A 26,055-nucleotide genomic window follows, 5' to 3' on the forward strand; every position below is an offset into this window, starting at 1 on the left:
TGAAGTAGATTCATTGCTGTTGAATGTAAAACTAAAATAATATTGCACTCCTGAAACATACGTCCTGATCCTCGATATGATGAAATCAAGAGCATTGCAAAAGGAAATTGCATGGTGTTTAGCATATCTGTTTCTTTACTCTGTTTTTCCTTCAGTACAGGGTAATGTTTTCTTGAAGAATTGGATGGGTAGATTTTCCGTGACATTTTCTTTCTCAGTTTCTAAGAGGTGAAAATGTGTTGTTTTTAGAAAACTTTGACAAACAGCTTCAGAACTGCAGAATATATTTAGGAATGTAGAAAAAATTAGTTCTATTTTGTTTTAACTTAAATTTGTGTCTTGTTTCTTCAGGGTCATGATGAAGAAGCCGTTGTGGATATGGGCAAAATCAGCTCTACTATCAATACAAACTTTGAGAAAGAAGAACTAGAGAGTAAGTTTCTGGTGGTTTTCTGTTTGCTTAACATGCATTTTTTGCCTTGGGATAAAAAAAATCTATGTTCCTTCAAGTGCAACCAGGATCGCTAAAAGGATTCAGAATTTTATGGCCATCATGAAATTCTAGGAATAAAACCAGTGAACGGCAGATGACCTGTGCTGTTTTTTGTCTCTGTGCATGCTAATGAATATTCACTGTTACTCAAATCTGTCATGGGGAAAAAAAAAATTAAAAAAAGAAATTATGAAGTTTTCCAAGGAAAGCTTGCTTGTGAGATTGTAGGTTTGAAAAAGTGATTGCTGTCGGTAAGTAATTTCCCAGCGTGCATGATGTCAAGTTCTGCAGAATCAAAACTCAGGGAACAGGGGCCATGAAGGAGATGTTTGTTTTGTTTCCTGAACGTTAAGAGTCCTTGTGAGTGTGGTTACGCACTTCAAATACTGAGAGTCTGAACAGATAACAGTGCTTCTAGTTCCGTGGTAAACTGTACATTCCGCAGTCTGCTGTCAGTTAAAGCATTATGGAATCCTGTTAGTCTTCATTATTTGACTCAGGATCCTGCATTTAGCAACAAAAATAGCATTGAGTTAGTTTCATATAGCAAAATGCAAAATTAATACTTCATCTAAGAAACAATTTCTTACTGGCTTGAAAAGGAAGTAGATTGGGATGAAGATTCATGGATGCTATTTAGTGAAGCCAGAGCAAAAAGCTAGGGAGATCCAGTGTTAAAATCTTATTTATTCACCTCTCACATAGAATGTTCTGAAGCTTAATTAACATTCACAAAATGCTAGAAGACTATCAGTAGATCCACTAAGTAGTACTTCCTGAAAGTACTGACTCTTACTGCTTCGGAACACCAGAGAGCCATTATAGCAGCAGTTTCTAGCTCAGAAAATTTGATTTAGGTTGCTGTCACATTTTCTTATACTGTGGTCTAACAAGAGACAGTTTAAAGTGATTAAAGTTGTTTGTTGCTGTTGCAGTCACGCTCTTGCTCTGTTCCCTTCAGTCTGTTACTGCTTTCTGTCTTGTACTGACACTTTTGTTTGTCCAACTGTACCATAAGCCTGGTTAAGTATGTTAAGCCAGCAGAAAATGTAACAGTCCTGACAAAGGAAAATAATAAGAAAGATCTCAGCAGTTGAGCACCCCAAATCAATTTGCCACACAGATGGATGTCTGCCAGTGCTGAGAGGAGGAAGTGTGAGTATGAGGCTGAGACGTGCAGTGGTGGAGGCTGTAACAACACCAATTTAGATAGGGTTGAGCTGTGGCGAAACCACTGCTGTGTCTGTTTCTGCAGTTAAATCTTCAGTGGAGATTTAAGCTGTCTCCTTCATTTCCTTCTCTTGCTTTTCTCTGGGAGATGACCCAGAAAAAGCTTGTGAGTGTTTTACAGGGAGGCAGGGGTTAAGGGGAAGCAGGCATTCAGCTGGAGTAGTTTGCTGTGCAGCAGTATGAACAGCTGTAATGTCTCAACCACGGAGAATGACATGGGAACTTGTAGCCACATCACTTCCCCAGTCTCTTTTGTAGCACATTTGCAGGAGTGCTTCAGCTAGTACAACGCTGTAGTTACGTAAGATACCGGGTGGGAAGGCAGGCTGCTTGAGGCAGTTTAAGCACTTGTATTGCTGACTGTGGAAAATACCCCTGTCTTACCCACGGCCAAAGAATAAATTAAGATAAAACCAAGACTTCTGTTTCATGAGCAATTGAGTCAACATAACAGCTGTTGAAAGGAGGACATGAGGAGATCTCACTGTCCTCTTCTTGCTCTTAGCCATGCAGCCTTATCTTTCCTTTGGCTACCTCTCACTCTCTTTGGAGTGACCCAGTGTAAGTGTCTCAACGCGAGAGAGGGCTGGCTATACAGAGGTTAAACAAATAACTAATAAGTATCTGACAAGAAAAATGTATTGCAGTAGGATTATCACATACCTGAAGCTTCATATAGGCACACATTTTCACACAGAAGTAGGAATTATTTTTGGCGCTTACATATATTTTTTGTAGTATCTTATGTATTTGCAAGAAAATTGGTCCTTTTTTTTTTTTTTTAAATGGTAGAATGGGAAAAGGGAGGGACGGCATGTATTTTGACTTTTACCAGTGGAAACCGTTCCGAAGAACGAACAAGAAGTTTTTCCTTTCCTGTTCGAAAGAGAAAGGTGTGCAAGTACAGTTGTTCATGACTCATATAGTTATCTTCTCTGAGATTCACCAAAAGAGATTCTTTAGATTCAGGGTGTTTTAGAGGATAAATTTATGTGAACTTAACAGCTCTGTTTGTTTATGAGATCATTATTTATAAGCTATTATGATTAAAGTAGGTATGTGGGATTTTTGGGTTTTGTTTTTAATTCTGGTATTAAAATCTTACAAGGGGAGCAATGGAATTGTTAGCTGCAAGCAGCCAAAAACCTCTGGATAGTATTATTTTTCATTACTGACTTGTGAACGTTTTTTTTGTAGGCTTAGGAATACCTATAGTCAAGCATTAGGTATTGTAAGTGTTTTAAGACCTGAAACTGTTTCAGTCCAGTCTTCCAACTTGTTTTTCTGGTGACTTGAAAAGGAGTTCTAGGAATTTGGAACCTTTCCAGAAGTGTGTGTTGATTCATTTTCAAGGAGAGGCAGCAAGCAGTTAATTCAGTTCAGCAATAATGTGAAGCACCAGACCTTTAAGAGCCAGCGTGGACAGGTGATATTTAATTTCTTTAAAGCCTGTACAAACTAATGTTGATTGGTTTGATGCTGTAGAAGGCATAATTTTGCTACTAATACTAAAGCAAAGGTTTCTTGGTGTTGTCACTATTGGATACTTTTATTTTCTTGAAGTTTTGAGATGAAGTATTAATGGTGAGAGGGCCAGATGCTAAAGGGGAAAATAGATCTTGGAGTTAGGGCTTCCCAAGTTCTGCATTCTATTTGTGGTGTCTGGGAAAGCATGGTACATATCCGGAGTGACAGTGTTTAGGTTAGAAAGGTTAGGCACAGGCTGCTTGTTTCGCAACTCTCTTCCTGTGAAAGGGAAATGGGTAGAGATGGTAAACTGCAATTGTGGGAAGACTGTGTGTGTACTAAATAAAGGTACTGCTCTTCACTGAAGCTGTAAGGCCTTACTTTTGAAATAGCAAATGTCAGTTTACAGAAGAGCTAGAAAGGGGAATAACATCCTAAAACAACACTTTTAAGAGCACCTAATGTTCTGAACTTGGTGCCAGACTCTTTGAGCTGCAATGGATGAGAGTAATAACAAAGTAAGGCAGGAGTTGGAAGTAAGGCAAGTATAGTAATGGCAGAGGTGTTTCATGCCATCTTGTAAAAGGCATTTTCTGTTAAGAGCCGTGTTTAAGGAAAGCTTTCTTAAACCTTAGTTAATATGTTTGGCCTGATATTACCAGGACCTATATTTTTAAATGTGTAGTTTTCCACCTTGATTTGAGGATACGTTTACTAGATACAGTTTAAGGGAAAAGGGATGTATTCTGTTCTTATTAGCAGACCAGTTACAGGCACAGCAAAGATAAGGAGTTTACACATAACAGAAGTCTTGTTCCAGAAACAATCTGAGGTCAAGATTGTATGTCTCAGTAGACTAGTTTTCTGTGGCATAAATCCAAGAAGCAGCTTTCAAGAGTTAAGATGATTTAATAGCTGCTCTACTCTCACACTATCCTGTGGCAGGTGTAAGTAGTATTTACATTTCAAGTGACCCTATTATCTCTGATACCTTGGTTTAGAGCCTTATTTTTCCTTTAAGAAAACAGCTGTGCTTTTTAGTTAATCTTAGTTGATAAGGACAGGTAATTAAATAATCCTGCATTTTTTCCCCCTTCTAGAAGTGGATATTGTATATCTAAGTGGAAAACTTGTTCTACAAGTGTTTTGCAGTTTAATGTGTTATGAGTAGTTAGAAATTGTTTCGGTATTATGAAAGGGTTTTGGGGAACTAAGAGAACTTATACGGCAACTTGTAGTAGAATGTACTGCTAAGATTTTATTCAGGTGGCAAGTTTGCTATTATTCTACCTTTTAGATGCATCTAAATTGCAACTGTTCAAAACCCCATGAATAGTTCCTGTAAAATCTTTCAAGAAAACAAGTTTTACAGGAGCAGGTAAACACAAGTAATACAACAGGACATTGTAGCTGCTGGCACTTTAAGATTGTGCTCAGTATTTATGTTTTTATGTTCTGTAATAGGCTGTAGTAATTTAGACAGGCACTACGGAAGAAGTTTCTTATGGTTCTCAAACTACAGAATGAGTGCTCGAACCTTTAAGAGACCCTTTAATGGTCTAGAAAAGAACTGTGTTTAACAGAAAAAATAATTTTGAAATGCTATTTCTCATGAATTTGTATCTTTTTATGTGGTCAAAAAGTAGAAAAATGTGTAACTGCTCCTGAAAACAAAAATATTTTAGGATGGTCATTAATGATTCTTGCAGACTACTGTCCATCCATCCTCTCTAGTGATAACCCTGAACTGGAAAGATCTTGCCTGCTCCTTAGTTTGGGTTGAACTGAGAGCAAACAAAACCATGTCTGTTCAGATACAGTATAGCTATAGTCAGGTATGAGACATGCTCAGAGTCATATGCAACATCAACAAAATGTTCAGTTGCACCAGTTGTGCTAGTAGCTGGTGCAGGATAAATTCCTTTGTCCTTATTGTTCAGAAATAAATGTTAGCTGTGCTCAGTGCTTCTCTATAAGTCACAAAAATTGAGGGTGTTTTCCTAATGTGATTTTTAATGCAATCTTGATTAAGTGAATTTTGGAATTAGGCGCATTGCTACACCTTTGTCACGTGCACTGGAAATTCAGTTATAGTATCTTTTGCAATGGGAATCCTGCATTATACAGTCCACAGGCCAGTTCCTCAGGACTTCTTGTCCTGTTCATTTATGTAATATTCAGACTTCTGTGTAGCGAGAATAATTGTCCTGAACTTATTTTGTTTCATTATTTGTGGGGTTTGTCACAAAGGTAAAGCCTTAACAAATGCTATCAAAACTATGTTCAGACTGCCGTTTGAGAGGGAAAGTTGGCAACCTGAGTGCATAGACATAAAACTCAACAGGGCACCCAAAGTGTCTAGACACAATTTTCAGTGTTGATGTGTCGTTGGATTTGGAGGCAGGGAGTTATTTCTAATTTCTAGAACCATCTTTTTGGAAGTTGCTTCTCATCCTGCCAAACATAGTACTTATAAATTACTATAAATTCGGAAATTTTTACTTGCATGTTAAATTACTTGCAAGTTACTGGAAAGATGTACTGTAAGCTCCCAGCAAGTGAAGCTTAATAGCAGTTACTTGAGATAAGAGACTTTTTTCTTTTTTTACATTATGAGACTTCTTGATGGTAGCCTAACAAGAGCTGAGTATAAAGAGAAGCATAGACTAAAGCACCCTAAAATTCATATTCTTTAGCTAGATAACAATTGCATAAACTTAAGAAAAAAATTTTTAGCAGTTTTGATACTACTGTTATCCTCATCCTTGAGGGAAATTACTCATTATTCGACAAACAGATCATCTTAACAAGTGTCATTGAGACACGTGTTAATTTCTTATTTGTGGAATGTTCTCAACAGCTAAGGAACCCTTCTGCATACCCCAGTTGATGAATGGCTGTTGACAGGATGTTTTGTCTTGCTAAAGACTACATTATCCAACTTCACAATCTTTTTGACTAAGTTGGGACTGAGTAGTAGTATTCATACTGAAACGAAGTCAACATTTTTGCATGTATTGCAAGTCATTAATTAGAATAACAACAGTATTACTATTTTGATTTTATTTAAAAGATACTGTTTAGTGTACGTATGATGTGTAAATGTGTGTGGTATTCTGTTCTGCTTTAAGGTAAGGAAAATCTTCTCAGAGAAGACAGCTTTTGTAATGACTTAGATCTATTCAATATTATGATCTAGGTGTTGCTTTATGGGAAATGTAGACCAGTAATTTCAGTGACTTCTGCATGGGAACTTCTGCATACATTTGTAGGGAATCATAAAATTAATTTTAGCTATGCTTCACTTCTTATGTACCCAATTTAAAGTAGAAGATCTTTATATAAATGCTGAACCTTAAGTGAAAATAATCTTTGAAGGACGTGATGCAGCAAAATAGAAGTTTTTCAATATGCAGCTACTTTTTCTGTAGAGGTAGAAGGCAGTACTGAATATGCATACCCTTGAATTGTTACAATTTCTAACAAGTAGGGCTAGATTACCTAATATTCAACTTTCAAAATGGACAAAACTGTTCAATTGCATTGTCTATCCTCTAGTAGTGGTTTTTCCAAGTGAATCAATGTTTAACCTTGAATGAGTTCATGAGTAACTTTGCTTATACTTAAATCTGTAAAATCCATTTTGGGAAATGTCCATGCTAATTTTAGCATTTCTTCTTAAAACAGAGTTGTTTTTAAAATGGATGCCATTCAGAACAAATGGCTTTTACATAAAGTTGTAAAATAAATATTTAATGTAAAATAGACTAAGATGGAAGCAAAGCTTTTTAAAAGTTTATGACATAAACTATGTCCTAACACTTTTTTTCAAACTTCTTTTATCTGAGAGAACATTATGCAATGTTTCTGACTGCATCAGAAATTTTGTAAAATTTCAAATTTTGTAAAATTTGTAAAATTAAAATTTCATCAAATTTTGTAAAAAAAGTAACTAAATGCAGTTTTATAATCTGAAATGTATGTAAATTGTTATTAAAGTAGTAGGGCCATAAAACTGAAGTTTTACCAAACAGCACCAATTGAAACTTAAAACTTTCAGTGAACTTGATGGTCCCAGATTGCTCAAAATTAAAATTTTTGAGATGAGACAGAAGAAATAGGAGACTGTACTTGATTCTGCAGCCTGTTGTTTTTTGATGGCTTTTCATAACATTTATCTTACTATTTTTAATCCCTTTAAAACCAGTTGTTGCAAAAACTGGCTAAACCTGTGACTTGATGGATGTCAGAAGTCTTTCTGAATGGATCACTTCTCCATTTGTAATTCACTAAAAGCTAACGTTTCACAGCAGTTAGCTCTTTTAAAGTGCGAGATTTTTTTAAAAAATTTCTGAACACCTTTTATTTTATAAAGAAAGTGCGACAGTTTGAGGTTTTTATCAGAAAGGGTAACCCTTATGTGAGGCAAGATTCTCTCTGATATTTTTCATATCTTAAAATATCAGGAAATAGATGCATTTGAGGGCAAGCTGATCCATTTAAAGATGTGTGCAGCAGTTGTAAGAGAGGTGTGTGATCAAATTTGTAATGAGAATGTATTTGTGACCCATCAATGGAGTGGGACAATCTTTTTTGCAAATGTTTCTTTTGAAATACTTTACAAGTACAGTGTTAATGAATGTGGAAGCCTGGTGTCCTTACAGGGTATGGCATCCATGAAGGGCTGAGAATGTTGGTTTCTTTATTAGTGGACGAAGAGCCTATCTTCAGTCTTAATGGGACTTCTGCTTGAATTGCGTGTTTCTAGGTTTTCTCCCCTCCAACAGAAACAACCCTTTCAAATTATCTTGGGTATGTATCCTTTTTCCTGAGCTCTGCTGCAGAGACAGGCTGGACCAAGAACCTTCAGCTCAGATAAAGCGTGGGGCCCAGCTGCGGTCTGACTTGGATGTACGATGCAAGGGCAGCTAGTCCCCCTCCCACAGGTACCAAGTGCTGGCTCCTTTCCCAGGCGAGGGAGATGGGTGCTGGCAATGGGCCACGGAGACCTGGGGTGGACGTACCGTGCCGGAATCCCTGTGTAGCTCTGTCAGCTGGCACCAGGCTTCTCCTGTTACCGTTACTACCTGCATGTGTAATGTAATTACTGATAATGCCGCCTTGAATATTGTTGATTGTGTCAAATAGAAATATTCAGTGCATTTTTCTCTTATGACTGCCACTGCCAACTCATACTTGGTTTTAAGTCAGAAAAAAAATCACTTGTGTGTAATGAGAAATCTGGCATTTACTGCTTTTGCCAGTCAGCATAACAATGATGCTGTCTTTCATTGTGTAGTGAGAAAACACTCTTACTGAGCTGCTTTAGCGTATGCTATGCATACTAGATTTTTGGATTACGCTTCTCAATTTTATCTATCCAAGTATTTTAGTATAAAGAGCATATTCTCAGATATACTTAATTACTAGGAGCAACAGGAGATTTCAGAATAGAGCCCAGAAGGTTTAACGGATTCTAAAATAGGCCGCACTGTGGAGAACCTTTGGGCTCCAGCTATGGCATGTAACTGTCCCGTGAAAGAATTGTCTTCATTCCTTTACACAGGTTTGCTTAGAAAATTTTATTTCAAATGTTATATTCTGAAAGCAAGAGAGAATTTTTATCAAATAATTCTTTTAACAAAGCACAGAAAAAGAATCCTTGCTAATAATAGGGCTTTTTATAGTCAATTCATGCATGGAAGACCAAGATTATATTAAAATATTTTATATTCACTTTTACTCCATTAATTCCTTATAAAATAATTTGACTGTTTCTTGGGAACATTTTGTGTGAGAGAAAATCATAAAATAAGCTAAAATAGTACTGTTTATTTTGAAATATTTAGTTTGTGTCTCACACTAAGAACTTCACTATCAATATTAAACTGTACATCTAATTGCATACTTCAGAAATGTGGCATTACTTTTAATTAGAGAATTCGCACAGTAGCAGTATTTTCAGTGAATTACTGACTTGAGTGAATTTTCAGAATTTTCGTTATAAATAAATTAACTTTAAACAAAAGGGGTGTGTGTGTGGTGTAAATGAGGGATTCTACTTGTTCCTTAAGTTTCACCAGAGCAGAGAATATTTGGAGAAGACCTTTGGGCTGTGAAGTTTTTTGGGACATGAAAAGGCTTTCTTGTTCTCACTCTTTGCTTCTTCCATCCACCTAAGATTATTTTTCCCATTTGTGTACTTCTACCTTCAGTGCAGACCTGTGACAGAAAAGGTAGAACTTGCGCTAATGAATTGCATTGAGCTTATTTTTGTGCGTACAAGTACTTTCTGTGATGTAAGGGGAATTAATGTCAAGGCATAAGATGATGATAGATTTCAAGTGCTTCCTAGTGCTTCCTACTGGGGTAATGTGTTTGGGAATGTGAGTTAGAAGACACCGAACAGCACATAGCTTCTCTCCCCCCGCCCCAGCTGCTTTTTTTCCTGTTCTGTAGTCTTAAGGAACAGATTAGGATCTCTCCTGCAGATCCTCCAGTTTTTCCATACTGGAAAGCTCCATGCTGGGACAAGATAGATTATGACATTAATTGATTAAATAAAGGCTTCTGTGTAAAATAAATGATGTCTTTTCAGATTATTATCCGAATATTTTTGGAAAAATAGTAATTCTTGTCGCAAAGCTTTTGTCTTCAGCAGGCTGGTGGGAGCTTATGGAGAAGATGGAGTCAGACTCTTATTGGAGGTGCATGGTGAAAGGGTGAGGGGGAGCACGCACAAGGTGCTGATTGGATATTAGGAAATTTTTTTCATGCAGTATACATTGGAATAGGTTGCCCAGAGAGGCTGTAGAGTATCTATCCTTACAGATACTCAAAGCTTGGCTGGTTGTCATCCTGACCAACCTGATCAAAAAGATGGCTTCAGCTTTGAAGTTGGTTTTACTTTGAGCAAGATTGGACCAGATAGCCCACATCCAGATGTCCCTTACAACCATAATTAATACATGATCTCTGCAGTTCAAATTTCTAAGTAACAGGATTTGAGAATTCACTAGATATTTACTTGATTTTCTTTGTTTTCCCTTGTTAACATGGGAAAGAATGTCTGTCTTTGTATGAAGCTTAAAAGGCGTCTAGCTAACGTGATGATGGTTAGAAAAAAGAAAGTTCTGTGTGGAATTGTACTTAAAGGGTTGCCACGTCAGAGCATTTTTGGATACATGTTTTTGATCTCTCTTGGACTTCAGAAGTCTTGTTCTATTTTCTTAGGGCTTTGGGGAGAAATCAGGGAACTTGGAGCATTTTCTATTCTGTCAATTTTATAGGACTTGATACAAACTGACTTTTAGAGTAAGACCAACCATGTGATGGAGACATGTAGCAAGCTCCTAACATTTAAATTTGTTTCATACTGATAAGGACCTTAAGCAGTAAATACTCTTTGTGGATTTGGACAGCTAAGCTTGGATAAAGTCATGTTAGATTAAAATGAACAATTATCTCTGGAGCTTTGTGTTGCTAAATTTAGGATTGGGCAGTCTACTAATTCTACTGACTATTAGTTTACAGTAATTCTATAACTAGCTTTGCTTGAGAGTCGTACTGTGGTACAGATGTTTGTGTGAATAGAGCTTTGAAGGTCACATAATTGTACCTTTTGTACCTTTCAAGCTTTTAAAAACAATATTCAAGTAAAAGGTTGTGTTCCTTTTAGGAAAAGCACTGATGCTACTAATATGAATTCCAACCTTCTCAACTTTTCCTCCATTGCTATTATATTACTTGTCTTTCTGGCTTTTTTGTTTGTTTTTGGCCAGGGTGAAGGGAACTGTAAGTTGTTTTGCCCAATTCATTGGGAATGAAGGAAAAAAAATCCCTGTGGTTTGGTTTTGTTTTTTTTCCTTGTAAATTGTAAGTAAATCTTTATCTGCCCATCTGCAAACATTAATTACTCCTATCTGAATAATGAAACTTAAGGGAACACAGACCTACTCAATACAGTTGTCTTCATTTTCAGAGAGGCTTCTCAGTGCTTTGCTTTGTGGAGTTAGAATTAAGGTTAAGCTTGTCCAGCTTTTATTATGCAGTTTTGCCCTGCCTTTTGGAGTTGAATATACCTGGAACATGTTTTTGGATAATCGTGGTAGCATGCTCAACAGCAGTAGCTTTGGATTTCCTAGCTAGTAGAGGAGATGTCTTTGTTTATGAACGTCCGTGATACCAAAAAAAAAAGTCCCTTTCTTAAGGAACAGTCTCGTGTGCTCATAAGCTGCTGTTTGCAATAGCCAAACTTTCTTGGTTAGTGTATTGTATTGCCACCCCTCCCATGCTTGCTCCAAAAAACCAAAAAAATTCAGAGGCTCTTTTTCAACGTTAAGTTTTTTCTTGAAGTTATTCTGATAGAATTACATTGGATTGTGATGCTTTTTACTTAATAATCGCTGAAAATCATCTTGCTCATCAGCATTTCACGTTAGTCCCAAAATAAAGTTGCAGGTGCAGCAGTCTGATCACTTTGCATATACAGAAATGATTTGGGGAAGGTATTCTTGTTTTATATTTGCCTACAGGACAGTGTCTACATGAGGAAATAGCCGTTCGCACAACAGTTGCTTCTGGTCAGCGTGGGCTAAAGGGTAGGATAACCCGTTGCTAACCTGTTCCCCTGTCTTTGTGATACCCTGACCTGTTGGAGTAGTGAGAAAGCACTGTCCTTAAAGTTTCCTTCTGGAGTAGAAAGTAGTACTGAGTGTTGTAGGTTGTGGGCTGGCTGCCCAGGTTGAGGACTAAGTTGGCAGTGCCTACTCGGTGTGCCTTGAAGCAGCTGTGAGGCACCTGGACATAGTTATAGCTGAGAAGTCAGTGCATTTTGGGTAGGAAAGCAATTTGCTATGGTTGCAGGTTGTTTAAAAACACCTTCAGTTTATTGCTTATTTCAGCTCGGTTTTCCCTAGCTTTTACCTGTCCCTTTGCAACGTATCTGCTCTCCTCCAAACTTTTCTATTGAAAAAAATTTTCAGTCAGACTGCAGTTTTGTAATAGGAGATAAACTTCTCATTTCCTTGTTCTACCTCTCTTCCATGCAGCAACATGGTCTTTGACTATGGAAATGATCACACTATTACAAATGCTAATTTTTGCAATAGCAGGGTGAATTGTTTAAAATGGAGGCTCTTAGAAAAAAATGTATGGAGATTTTGTGTGTTCTTTAGTACAGAAAGCAATGTGGGATTTTTGTCTTAACTTATGGGAACAGCAAGAGACCAAAATGTGGAAGTCGTCCTGATTTTTTTTCAGGAGGTAAAATCTGGAACAATTTCAGATTCCTGACATTTTCTAGAAAGTAATCACCTGCAAGTTTTTTTGTGCAATGATCAAAATGCATGAAAACTGTTTATATAACTATAGTTTAATACTTGCTAATTGAATATATAAAAGAAAACAAATCCTAACAGGGATGATAAGGGCATTTGCAGTGAGTGGTGGGGCACTCGGTTGCACCAGGCAGCTTTGAGTGGGGTGTGGTGAGTAATGCGGCTATTTTTTAACCTAGTACTTTTGTTTTCCCTGTACATAAGATTATTGTGTCATGATGGTATCAATAATGTGACCATTGTTAATGGTGCCACCTAGTCATATTATACATCAAGTGCATTGATTTATGTTTAGGTGGCACATTTGCATTAATTTCTCTGGGATTTGCATTGTGCATAGTACTCGCGGAGGGTGGAGGTCAGGCTGACTGGCAGGGGCTGAGTGTTCTTGTTGGAAGAAGCTCACAAAAGAAAAGGCTCTCTCTAGGACTGATAAATGCTTCAACAAATTAATCTGTTTTCCACTCTTACGTGGAAACAAATAGCTTTTAATATGCTTAATTTCAGATTTGGTCATAGGGCCAATCAGTCGACTGTAATTAAAACTAGTGTTGGAAGTCTGTCAAGAATCAGGTCTTGTAATTTGAAAAGGAATCTTGACCAAATTACTTAAACGTTGACTTTACTCATGCATTATTACTGTTTTTTGCTTAGTCTTTTTACTCATGTAGCACTAAAAATGCTGCTTTATAAAAGTTTTGTGCATCTTTTTGGGCTTAGAGATGCTTTTCTTGGAAAACAAGTTTGACGTACTACCACTTTTTCTTTCTTTAAAGCTCTGTAATCGCCAGAACTTTTCAATATACTGAACCTAGTGTGTGTGTGTGCTATACACATATATATGTGCATGTATGTGTTCAGTAACAACTCCTAAGGCTTGCTTGTCTTCTATAAATTTGCTGAATTTGCATCTCTCTAAGAGCTGGAAAACCACTTCCTTTTCCTTTTGTTAATGTCAGTCTTCTGTAATAACTCTTCTACAGTATGAAACAAAGTATTTAGTATTAAGCTCCAGACTTATAGTTAATGTGTGTCTTCCTGAGATTGTTTGTTTAAAAGGCAATTGAAAAGGTTATTGTATATGCTAACTCCGTTACAGGAGACGTGGTATTAATATGTTCATAACAGCCTGTTGATTGATTTCTTTCACAAAGTTGTTGATGCTAGTATTGCCTTAATGTGAAAGGTCAAAGGAAAAACAAGATGTTGAAAGTACATATTTTAAAGAGCAGTATGTATTAATTTGAGGATGTGCTACCTAAATTTATTAAAAAAAATTCTAGACTAGAAAAAAACCCTCAACCTTCTCTGTAAGTTACTTGATGTTTTGGCATACGTTTCCAAATGTAAGTTCCTTTTATGCTCCTAAACTGATACTAAATTAATTGTATAGTTGAACATCAGGTTCACCTAGATGTGTCACATGTTACTTGAAGAAATATTGGCGGTTCATTTAAGCAGAGAAAACTCCTTGCAGACTCTAAACAATGGGTAATTTCTTAATGAAGTTCATAAACTGAACTAGGAGATTACATTTTACCATTGTAACGACTATCCTGATGCAAATCCCTGCGAACAAGGAGTATCATGTAATTTCTCTGCCTTGCCCTGGTGTTTATGAAGTAGCTTCTTTCAGTGTTACAGGTCAGACTTCTGTTTTCTGTATTACTTATTCCACAATTGAGTTCTTAAATTGTGCCATATTCTTACTCAGTTTATCAGGCAAATAAGCATAGCACTAGTTCCTTGACACTGGGGAAGGACAGAAAGGAAAAGGTAATATTAGTTCACTAAAGGTAGTTTTGCCAAGTGCTTTTGGGTTTGTTTTTGTCAAACTCCTTGTCTTTTTTACTAAGACACTAAATTTGGGCAGGAGGTCATTTTTTGTTGAAATTGTTTCCTTTTAAACCTTCTTGAAAAGGCCACAGAGCTGTGTATATTGGAGTTCACGTCCCATTTGGAAAGCAAGGCCGTCGACGGCATAGACATCGTGGGCACAGGCATCACAGAAGAAAAAAAGAAAAAGAGACTGACAGAGAGGATGGCCGAGAATCTCCATCATATGGTAAGAAATCTGTTGTGCGAGTTCTTTGTGTCTCTTGAAAATAAACTTATGGTAGTTACCCTGTGCTTAAACATTGTTTGTTTTGTGCTGTTTCTTTTATTCTCACTGTAATTACTGTCTTTCTGTGTACAGTCAGGAAAGGATTTTGTGGTTGTGTGTTATCTAAATCATAAGCTGTTGGAATTCATCCAGGTGTCTGTGTGAATGTTCAACAGCCTGCACTGAACAGGTTAGACTAGAGCTTCATAATACTCGCCTGTAGCATAAAAATCTGTGTTATTTAAATTAGACACCTTTTTTCAGATTATGTAGTCTTCTAATGCTCTCCCTTTGTCACTCGACTTTTGAAAGTATGACTATAGCTGTGAAGGAGCATTTGCCATGGTAATTTGATCAATAATCCATTAAAATATTTACTTCATCCTTCTTCTGTCTGTTAGTAAAGGAATTGTGCTGCCTCCTAAGTTTTAGATCAGATACTGTCCCCCCTGCCCACCCCTTATCCTCAAGAGATGATGACTTTGTCATACCATTTTCTGCAATTAAATTATTTAGCAGTACTCCTAGCAGGTTTTCTTCAGGATCTCAAACCTGCTTTTATTCCTAGACTGTAATAAATGGGAAAGTTATGGTGCAATGTTCCACTTCAAGTGTGGACACCATGCTGTTCACTTTCATCTTTCTATGACTAGAACCATGTTCTACATGAGGCCAGTTCCCTGAAACAAGGCGTTTTCAAATGGGAATGGTTTGACAAGTCCCCTCTTACCATTTTCTTACAGTTCTTAGTTTCATCCATCTTCAAAACTTCCCCTCCCAAAACCAAATTATTATTGTTTGATCTTAGGTTTGTAGAGTCTCGCTGTACAGGGTTCTGAAGCAGCAAGTAATATTAAATAGATAGGAATTCAATTCTCTCTTCTGGTCACTTCTCTATCCTGGATACACAGGGGTATGTTGGTTTTGGGACAGAAACAATCTGCTGTAGGTCTTAATTGATAATGAATGTTGTTTGTATTCAAGAGCTCATTTCAGAATTATATTATTGGATGAAGATGTATGCTAGAACAACAATGCAAAAGCAAAATTCAATTCTGAATGAAGTTTATTAGTAATTCAGATCTTATGTCTGGATCTAAAAGGCAATCTTCCTTCTGCAGTGGAAGCATACAGTTGTATGTTCAGATCTAGCAGCTGTGAGTGACGTTTCAGTGAACAAAGTAAAATTTTTTAAAATTGAGATTTACCTGGATTTTCTATCTCTGACCTTCCTTGAGATAACATTGTGATTACTACGTTATTGAACCCTTGTAATTTGAAAGTTCTGCCTTGAGTTGAAACAAGATTTGTGTATAGGTGTTAAAAATACTGCTAAAACCATGTGTTTTTATCATGTTTTTTTAAAAGCTTTGCTCATAGCACTTATATTTGATTAATAAAGATAGTTAAATTTTGTTATGAGTTATTACTGAGCCTGTTCCACTAGGCATTATACTATGAGAAGTTAAAATATTTCCTCAACATTTTAGCTGTGTAGTTTCTACTTTCCTATGGTAATTTATGTACAGTGCTCCAACCATGCAATGAGAAGGGTAATAATTTTTTCCATCCTACGTAAGTAGCAACAGGCCATTGAAAAATCTGTGGCTCTAACAATGTGAGTGCCTGGGTACCCACTATGCAGAGCCGGGGGGGGGGGGGGGGGAGAGCCAGCTATTTAGCATCTTAAACTATTACTAGAGCAACCAGTCTATAAGTCAGGCTATTTGTTTCTGTCAAACCTTTTTTTGTTTGTTTGTTTTGGGTGCCCCCCCCCCCCATTAGTGTCTGTGTCATGACGGTATCGTTTATGTTGTTCTCAAAGTGCAAACAAGGTTTCTAGCCCTTTGGTATATCAATTTTTACTTTCTTACTAATTTTGCTGTTGATGTTTATTTTCATATTGTTAATCTATAGAAGAGCTAAAAATACTTAATTGCATTACATGAACATAAATTTCCAGATGTTTTGTTTTCAGAAACAACGAAAAATTTTAAAAGGGCCTCCTTTTAAAGAAATTTCCATGTTTCTTTTGTTCCTCTTCTCTCTTGAAGAGGATATTGTGCTGCATATTTCTAACCAAGAGCAGGAGATTTAACTGTTATGTGGTGTTTCTTGCATAATAGAAGTATGAATTCTTTTCATTGTTCAGTTTCTCCTTTCCTTCAAGACACGCCATCCCAACGAGTGCAATTTATCTTGGGTACTGAAGACGATGATGAACACATTCCCCATGATCTCTTCACTGAAATGGATGAACTTTGCTTCAGGGATGGAGAAGAATATGAATGGAAAGAAACAGCTAGGTATGCTACAAGTAGATTGTGTCAAGGTATATATTCTAGTGATTTGACTTCAAAGAACTGCAAACCAGGTCTGGGTTAGAATTTTCATGAACTATAGGAGTTGTTCACTCAGTTCACGCTCAGCAAATTAAAACATTTGTTGTTTTTGTCCAACTCTGGAAGAATCCATATGGTTTCTCAGGAGACCCTCAGTCTTACTGGTGCTGTGTTGGCTTTCCTAAAACCGATTATGCCAAGCATTGTGAAATGTACAACTGTGTTTAGTTATAAATACAGGTATTGAGCCATGGAGCACGGTATTTACAATCTCAGAAATCTCTTTGCTCTATTGTTGCCGATGTATTAGTGTCAATTTTTCCACTCAAACATAAAGAAAATTGGGTATTTACATATGTTCTTCTTAAGTAGTATTTGAGTAATTTTTTGCAAATTGCATGCATGAACGTTACAGGATGCCACGATAATTTTTGGCCCATATTGGTTTAGTTGCTTCCTTCCACATATGCATTGTAATAAATTCTGCATTTAGTACTTCTAATTCCCTTATTGTGTGCTAGGTTTTGCAGAAGTTCAATTTACATAATGCCTGTGAGTCAGAATCAAGATCAATTTATAGTTACACATACTAGTATTACCTAGCTCTAAAATGTCTGACTTAGCACCCTAGGAGACTTGAACATTGTATATAGTGTGTTTCAGATAGCTTTCTAATCCTAAAATAGCAATGAAACTGAGGTACGCAAATCAAGTAACAAGGCACAGTCCCATGCTGTTCACATGAACTCGTGAATATACAGGTATTGTTCAAACCAAAAGAAACAAAATGCATGAAAACTAAAACAGTTGAGTGTGGTTAAAAGGCCTGATAAAAATGTTGTGACTGTCAGTCAGTTGGGTTGTCCGAGAAAATGAAAGCTGGTATGAGCTGATGAGATTTCCTGTTCCACATCATACAGAAATCAGAGGGAAGAATGGGATTGCTTGCCAAATTGTCTGTCTTCCAGGAGAAATATAAATATATGTATGCATTTCAGGTGGCTAAAATTTGAAGAGGATGTTGAAGATGGTGGTGATCGATGGAGCAAGCCTTATGTAGCAACTCTGTCTCTGCACAGTCTCTTTGAACTGCGAAGCTGTATTCTTAATGGGACGGTCATGTTGGACATGAGAGCAAACACACTAGATGAGATAGCAGGTTGCAGCAAAACTTTTTTAAAAAAATATTTTATTCCTAAATTTTAATCTGTAACTTGAGATGTTTTTGATGGTGTTTTCTTATGTTCTTGAAAGTACTATATTGAAGAAATAGGTATGTGCATGCTTACTGCAGTTTTCTTCATCTGGTTGTAAAGAGCTGATCCTACAAACTTCACTTACAAGGAGCTACACTGGATGAGTAGGACCTCCTTTATTGCGTATTTTAGGATGAGGCCCAGAATTTGCCTTTATGTTCTAATCCCTGAATGTATTCTTTGTCTTTGTTTCTACAGATGAAATGTAAATATCTGCCAGAACATTTTAGGACTTATTTGTGCACTTTAGTACCATAATTATTAATCATAACTTGGCTGATGTTAACTTGATGCCATTAGTGCAGTTGGTTGTTGCACATCTGGTATTTTTTTCACCTTTATAAGAGGTGAGCAGACATAAATTTTGTACATGTTGTCTGACCTACTATGTTGAGTGTCCTCACTAATCACATGGTCATTTTGGATACTACAAAATCAGCTTTGAAGACTTTTTCATATACGTGTATATATACCTGCTTAGCCTGAATGCCTTTGAACTAGTTTTACATAGTTTTCCTGGTATCTCTTGCTACAGGTACGACACAGTGGAATGCATTCTCAGGAATCATGCTAGGCTTAGGGCTGACCAACGTGTATGTGAAGGACAAGGTGTTTTGGCATTAAAAACTTTGGCAGTGCTTGAAAAATTTTCTTGTTTTGTTTTGAAATCTTCGAAATTCACTCATGAAATTTGTATTCCCTTCCTGTTTTCCTGACTTACTGAGTAGGAATGTTGAATACATGGTTTGTAAAAGTAATGTTTTGGTTCTTAATTTATTTTTAATAATTGAATTTAGCAATAATCTTAGTACATAAGAAAAATGGTTATTGCTTAATTCTGTATAAAGAGCATTCTTTTAATAGCAGGTATTTTAGTTGGAACTAGGATGTCTTAAGAGATTTAATTTGTTTCAAGTTAATTTTAGGTGCCATTACGAAGTATGTAGGATAACAATCTTGGCATACAAATGTATTGTCTTGTTTTCCTGAGCCAGGAATGCCTAGTAGGTATTCTTGGTTCTCCCTCAAAACAGGAGGGAGAGGGTGGCTGGTTTCCTTTTGAGAAGCTATAACAAAAGGTTGTGTGTTGCCAGTAATCCCAGAGGGAAGGTGCACTGTACTGACAGAGACTTTGCTGCATATAATTTTTTTTGTAAGGTATTCTGAGCCATAACCTTTTTCACTGTGAAACGTTCTGTGTAATTGCAGTTTACCAGTACATTTAGGTTCTCGATACATCAGTTAAGACTGGCAAAATTTATTTTTAAAAGTTGTCACATAGGATTGTGATTTGTACAGGGTTGTTGTTTGTTGTTTTGTGGAGGTTTTTTGTTTGGTTTTGGGGTGTGTTTGTTTGTTTGTTTGGTGTTTTGTTCTGGGTGGGTGTTTTTTGTTGTGTTTGTTTTTTTTTTTTTTTAGTTAACAACAACAACAAAAGGCAGCTAAGAAATTGCAGCAGATACATTCCCAGACATGCAGGCTTTCTTTCCTGGTGTGAGCATACTGATGAGAAGCCCTTTCAAAACTTGATGTTGTTTCACAGCTGATTAGTTAGTTGTAGGTGGTGTAATTAGCTTTTGTTTTACACTTCCTCTTCTAAAGCATGTGAATTGCATGAAGTTCAGCAGAGAGACTCAGGAACTTAGGGCATCTGAAGGTGACAGAGGAGTTAGGGAATTTGTCTCATTCTATAATGACTTTCACTTTTGTATAGTTGTATACTTTCAAAATAGGGAACACCAGGTTAAGACTGTCTTAAGAAGTCTGTTCTCCACTGTGTTTCTGTCTTTGTGTGTTCACTTTTAGTGGAGGGTTGTTGAATACATAGATGCTTTTTTTAAAGGGAGTAGCTGTTGAAAGTTGAAGTAAATGACAATGAATTACAAAATATTAAGTAGCTTATTTCTTAAAATGATGCTACTAATTAATACTGTCTTTTGGATCCTCATGTTGTGCTTTCCTTATTCTCACATTTGCTTGTTTAGTGACATCTTTGAAAATTTCCTGTGGATTCTTGAAGATGACTTTGCTAAAGAAAATACTTTTTTAAAATACTTTTTTTTTTTTCTTATTATTTGGTGCAACTACAGTGAGTGTGGTGAAGGAGAGCTTTGATAGCTATATATAATTTTCTTTTTCTTTTTTTTTTTTTGTTTTTTGTTTTGTTTTGTTTTGTTTTTTGTTACTGTTGTTATTATATAGATATGGTTTTGGACAACATGATTGCCTCTGGCCAGCTTGATGAATCCATAAGAGAGAACGTGAGAGAGGCTCTTCTAAAAAGGCACCATCATCAGAATGAGAAAAAATTCAGCAATCGGATTCCCTTGGTTCGGTCTTTTGCAGATATAGGCAAGAAACATTCTGATCCTCACTTGCTTGAACGAAATGGTGAGATAAGTTGTAGCATCCAGTTTGTTCTAACCTGTTAAATAATGTTCTCACTGGGAAATGAAGGAAAATTCAGCTGATAATAGCAGATAAGTGTTTCCTTCTTGATAAGCAAAAGAACTAATGCTAACAGTGTGTGCTATGTGTAGCTGTGATGATGTTTCTGTATATTTTTGAATTTACTCAAACATTCTACTCCTGCCTGTATATGTAGCATGCATTATTGTTTTGAAGTATAGAAATAGACCTATGAGGATATGCTTGAATAAAATGTGTAATGTTTGAGGAATTTCAGCATTGTGACATAGCTTTTTATGTTTGTCAGATGGATCCTACTTGCTTATTCAGTCTTTATACTAGAGATTCACTTTGTGGTCATGTCATGAGTTCAGTGATGCTGACAATTACTGTGTTTTAATCCAGTGTTGTTATATTAATATGACTCGAAAAAGTTGACTATGCTAATGGTGAAGAAATTACTTTTAGCTAGGATACTGTTTATTTTTACCTTGTTTTGTAGAAAAGGATATAACGGGAAAAAACCCCAAACCCAAGAAAGGTATTTACATTTTTATAAGCTGTACTACATCTTTTATTGAACCAATTCCTGAAAATATTCTGGAATATCAATACATTTACTCTAGATACCCAGTTCCAAAGTCCAAATAGCGATATATACTGCAGAGCAGCGTATTTTTATTCCTGTATTTCTTATGGCCTCTATTTCAGTATCTGTTCTTTATGTTTTCTTTTGCCTTGCATTAACTAAGACACACATAATTTCAACTGAAATTTTTTAGTTTAGTGAAAACTTAGTACGTGTTTCATGAATCACTCCTTGAAGCGAAGTAACTTTGTTGTCTTGAAAGATGCCTCATTGCTTAGAACATGTTCCACTTAGTTAAGTGCTTGTTGGCAGCTCTCAGTTCAATACATACTTGGAGAATGCTCCAGCAAATGCCCAAGCTTGCTGATACTTTTTGTTAGCTAGTGCATATATAATGAATGCTTAAATATTTCCCTGATAATTTCAGAATTATTTTTTCCTAGAATGAAAATACAAATAATTTATATGAGCGTAATTTCTTATATAACTTCTGACTTTCCTATTTTGCTTAGCAAACGTGAAAATTTCACATATAAACTTGGTTTTGCCCATCCTTGAACACCTGCGTCCCCAGTTGTAATTCTGAGAATTTTGTATTAAAGGTCTCTTGCTTGTCAGTTACTTTTCAAATATCACTTCCACTTTCCAGTGCATTTTATTCTTAATACTATTCCTACAACCGAATATGGGATATATGCTGAAATAAGAAACCAGTATAACATGATGAACTCTTTGCCAGCGTATACTGATTTACTTTTTCTTTATAATCCTATGGTTACCCTCTAATAAACTGGTAAACCAAACATGCATATGTGCATAATACTTTTTAGGCTCCTTTTTAGACCTGTGTGTGTTAGTACATCTCATGTTCATGATTCATCACAGATATACTGACAGAAGTTTAGTTATTACTGTAGTGATTAATATAGACAAAATCAACCCGTTTGCTTTATTAGTCCTCTTGTCTTTACTGCACTGCTGTTTGAATAGTTGATCTTTGAGGCTTTTGTTCTTGTTGATCTTTGAGACTTTTGTTCTTAATTTAAATCTTAATTTGTAGCTGTAGGATCCACTCTTCCATTGTTAGAGGGAGGGAAAAAATGTATGTGACCTTTACCTAGGCATACTTTCTGCGCCTCCTTCTTGTAAATTATTCTGGAGTTGTTCAATGTGTTGGTCTCTGTAGTGCCTAGTATAAATGTGAGACTAAATGTGTCTAGTTTGCTGGTTCCTCACTTGATGGCGTGGTACGTGAAAACAGCACAGTTCTGATTTCTGGGATTGTAGGAGAAGTAAGCAGTACTCTTCTCAAGGAGACTGCCATCACATTGCTAAACCTTCTAATGGAAGTACTGATATGAGAATAGACAGTCTCTCTTCTAGCTTAAGGAAGAACTGAAATACATTACAAACTTAAATCTGAGGGCACCATGGCAAGACTTATGTTCTCTTTATATGAAATTAGTGGGACATTGAAACTGGATAGGACAAGAAAAATAACAATGGATTTTGGAGAAACGTGTTTGGTTTTAGGCAAATGGGGATATTTGGTAAGTCACAGCAAGAAGAAATGGAGAAGGGACTATATATCTCATCCTTGTGCCCTCCTCAAAGCTATATATTGAGACTACAGCTGGCTAGAAAACTCCTTATTAAAACAAGACTTTTATTGGAAGACAGTTGCATTTAACATGATTAGATATGTTTGATCCTGTTAATTTTGAAATATTTTAATTTTAAAAATTAACAGTTCTTTGTATATAATGGATGCAGTTAACTCAAGTCTTGTAATGTTTTGGCTGCTAATGCTTTTTTAAAATGTATTTTTTTTGGATGGCATTAAAGGTAGCTGCTGTGCAATTTGGAATACAGAATTCTTCTAGGAAAATTTAAGAGTCAGTTTCAAGAGATACCTTTTTTTTTTGTTATATTAACAAATCGTACTGACTTTAAGATAATATCTTCTCCCACCTATCTTTGGCGTTCTAATTAGTACTCATCAGTAATTTCTGACTTTTCTAATGTCTGAAATGAGATTTGCTCTTATCTCGTTTTACTTGCATGAGTATGACACTTTTGGCCCGTAAAGCTTGCAATTTACTATGTAAATTGTTAATGCGTATTTGTGTCTGTGTTTGGGTTTTTTTTTAAGTATAACCCTGTTGTAAGCCTCATGGTGTTTCATTTGTTTTATCTCAGGGGAAGGCCTTTCAGCCTCCCGCCACTCTTTGCGAACAGGTCTCTCTGCCTCAAATATTTCCCTGAGAGGAGAAAACCGTTTGTCAGTTCTTCTCAATTACCTTCTTCCTTCTTCAAGAGCTGCAACCCCGGCAACCTCAAGGTGTACAACCCCCGTAACTACCCCTCAAAACACACCACCCTCCAGTCCCACCTGCAGCCACCCGCCAACCACAAGTGCCCAGCCAAGTCCACTTCAGGGCAAGGAATTGCTGGTGTCACCTGCCAGTGATGATATTCCTTCAGTAATAATCCACCCACCTGAGGAGGACTTAGAAGTGCAGGAAAGCCAGGAAAAGAAGACAGAGGAAAATATTGACAAAACACCAGGCAACTATCAAAATTTAAGCTGTCCGTGTGTGATGCTCTCTGCATCTGGATCACTTGCATTGCGATGTTTTTGGCACATAACTTGGGCACAAAGGAGTATGATAACTGTTACCTCTGCCTGCATGTTTTATTTCTTCTCAGTTGTGACTGTTTTCTTGTTTGGCATTTTTAACTTTTTAGCTTTTAACTAAAGCCAGCAAAAAAATTCTTCAATTAACATTCATTTGTGTAATTAAAAAGGAATATGGTTCTAAAATATAATATATAAGCAACATGTCAAAAATGGTGGCCTTTTCCTTTCACTCACCTACAGTCCATGTCAGGTTTTGCCCTGTTGTTTTTGTCAGTGGTTGAAGTAATATTTTAAACCAGTGTTTGATATCCTGAGTTAGCTACAGCTGAAGACATAGTGAAGTATTAGAGATGAGTATGAAAAGAATTAGGAAGGATGCAATAATCAGTGATGTTTGTAGTTTAGTCGTAGTTCGTAGTTTCGTATTGTGAAGTCTTTAAGCAGTTTTATTTTTGCTTTTGTGCCTTTAAAAACCAGGGTCATTAAAAACAGTAGTAGTTTATGATGGATCTGGCAAGGTTCAGTTCACCTATAACTGTTTCCACGTAGCTATCCATTAGTGCATTGCTTCAGCATTAGACACTTGATTACTGTTTTGTTGTGTTTGATGCAGAATAGGATAAGGTAGTTAAGAATTTATAATTGTAGGTCAGAGCTCAGGAATTTATTAATTTGTTGGCTTGCAAAGCTGTTGTTCTTCACATGTGAAAAGGTATGTGGATGTATAGATAAGTTGAAAGAAAGGATGGAAAGTTCCGATGGTTTCTTTAATGGTTTTTAGTAAATGTTTCATAACTCGTGCATTCTGCATACATACTGTTACACTTGCTTCACTTTTGCAAAATTATCACCTATTTAGAGATTTTAGGATTCTTCTAGATACATCATGTTTTTAAGGGGATCACCTTTCTTTTTAGCCTTCAGGCTTCTTCTGCCCTTTTTTTTTTTTTCTTTTTTTTCTCTTTACTCCTTCCCCGAAATGTATTGCCAAAATCTAGCTTCCGGGGCAGGGGAGGAAGCTGATTTCACTCAATTCTTTCATCAGTGAGGCTTTTCTTGGTTTCCTTCCTCACTTGTTTAATAAGTAAGAGCACACTGTTACATATAGCAGTGAAAATATGCTGACAGAGAAAAGGCTGTGGTTATCTGCCTTTTCACATTTTGCAGCCAAGTCACTGAACGGGAAAGAGCAAACTATGTTGTAGACTGTCATCTTGAGTTGGAGTAGGGGCCCCATCCTTACTTAAATTCAGAAAAGCAAACAAAAAACTCTGACTTCCTTATGGGAGATTAAGAGAATTCACATGAAGATCACTCTCTCTCATGGGTGATCTTTCAAATGTAATTAAAAAACGGAAGTAAAATAACAGCTGTAATTGGTTTTCCAGTTCTCATTTTTCTACTCATCTGACAGGAATGACAGCATGCCAGACCCAAGGTCTTTAGAACCCAAGAGAAGGCAAACAAATGAAGATCAAGTACTTGATGCTATTATTATCACTAGTAAAGCTTTCTACCAGAACCTCCCAAGTCATGTTCAAATTGCTTTTGGGCCTAAAGGGGATGTTTCTCATTAAAGGAAAAATCTGAAAGGGATGATTTCTCAGTTAATCCATAAGTAAAAGCTTTCCAGAGAAAGATGAACACCAATAATAATGGAAGACATTTTTGTTTTCTTGGTGTCATCGACCCTTCTTCCCCCCCCCCCCCCAATTCAAGAAATCATCTGACCACAGGAAAACATATTTTCCTTAGAGATACCTTCTGAAGACATTCTCAGACTATGACTTCAGGGCTGCAACTGGACTAACCTCTGTTTTGGGAGACAGACTCAGAAGGGAACCCTGAAGAAGTCATCTTCCTTGTATTAATTAAAAAAACCCCCAAAACTTCTTGGTCCATTCCACTATAGGTTATGGTCTGTATTGTCTCTCTAGTAATTCAAAATATTGCAGCCTGAATACTTTTTCCACGTCTGTATGATTGAGTTGGGTTTGCCTCTTGTGAGAATTAGGAACTGTTATAATTTTCTAATAGATGGCTTTCTTCTGTTTAGCATTCATCGATTCTTGGCCTTCTGCTATTCAGATTTTATTTTTTAGTCTTTATAAATAGCTGGGAGGTTACTGAACGTAATGTGAATTACTGTAAAGGGAGGGAAGAGGGGCACGCTTTCAGTCTACTGC

At 36.5% G+C, this 26,055-nt stretch overlaps 1 protein-coding gene across 3 annotated transcripts in view; it reads left to right on the plus strand.

Annotated features, from left to right (window-relative positions):
• The window catches only part of SLC4A7 (solute carrier family 4 member 7), a 100,782-nt gene that overhangs the window by 36,336 nt on the left and 38,391 nt on the right, over positions 1 to 26,055 (plus strand). For 2 of the 3 annotated variants that reach the window (XM_072853942.1, XM_072853941.1), the window contains exons 2-6: positions 352 to 433; positions 14,450 to 14,593; positions 16,803 to 16,938; positions 17,973 to 18,133; positions 20,433 to 20,621. In XM_072853942.1, the coding sequence (XP_072710043.1) occupies positions 352 to 433; positions 14,450 to 14,593; positions 16,803 to 16,938; positions 17,973 to 18,133; positions 20,433 to 20,621 (712 nt within the window). Of the gene's footprint in view, positions 1 to 351; positions 434 to 14,449; positions 14,594 to 16,802; positions 16,939 to 17,972; positions 18,134 to 20,432; positions 20,622 to 23,427; positions 23,797 to 26,055 lie in introns of all 3 variants that reach the window. The other variant, XM_072853943.1, reaches the window with a different exon arrangement.

This window comes from Ciconia boyciana, chromosome 2 (assembly GCF_034638445.1).
Source record: "Ciconia boyciana chromosome 2, ASM3463844v1, whole genome shotgun sequence".
Classification (NCBI taxonomy): domain Eukaryota; kingdom Metazoa; phylum Chordata; class Aves; order Ciconiiformes; family Ciconiidae; genus Ciconia; species Ciconia boyciana.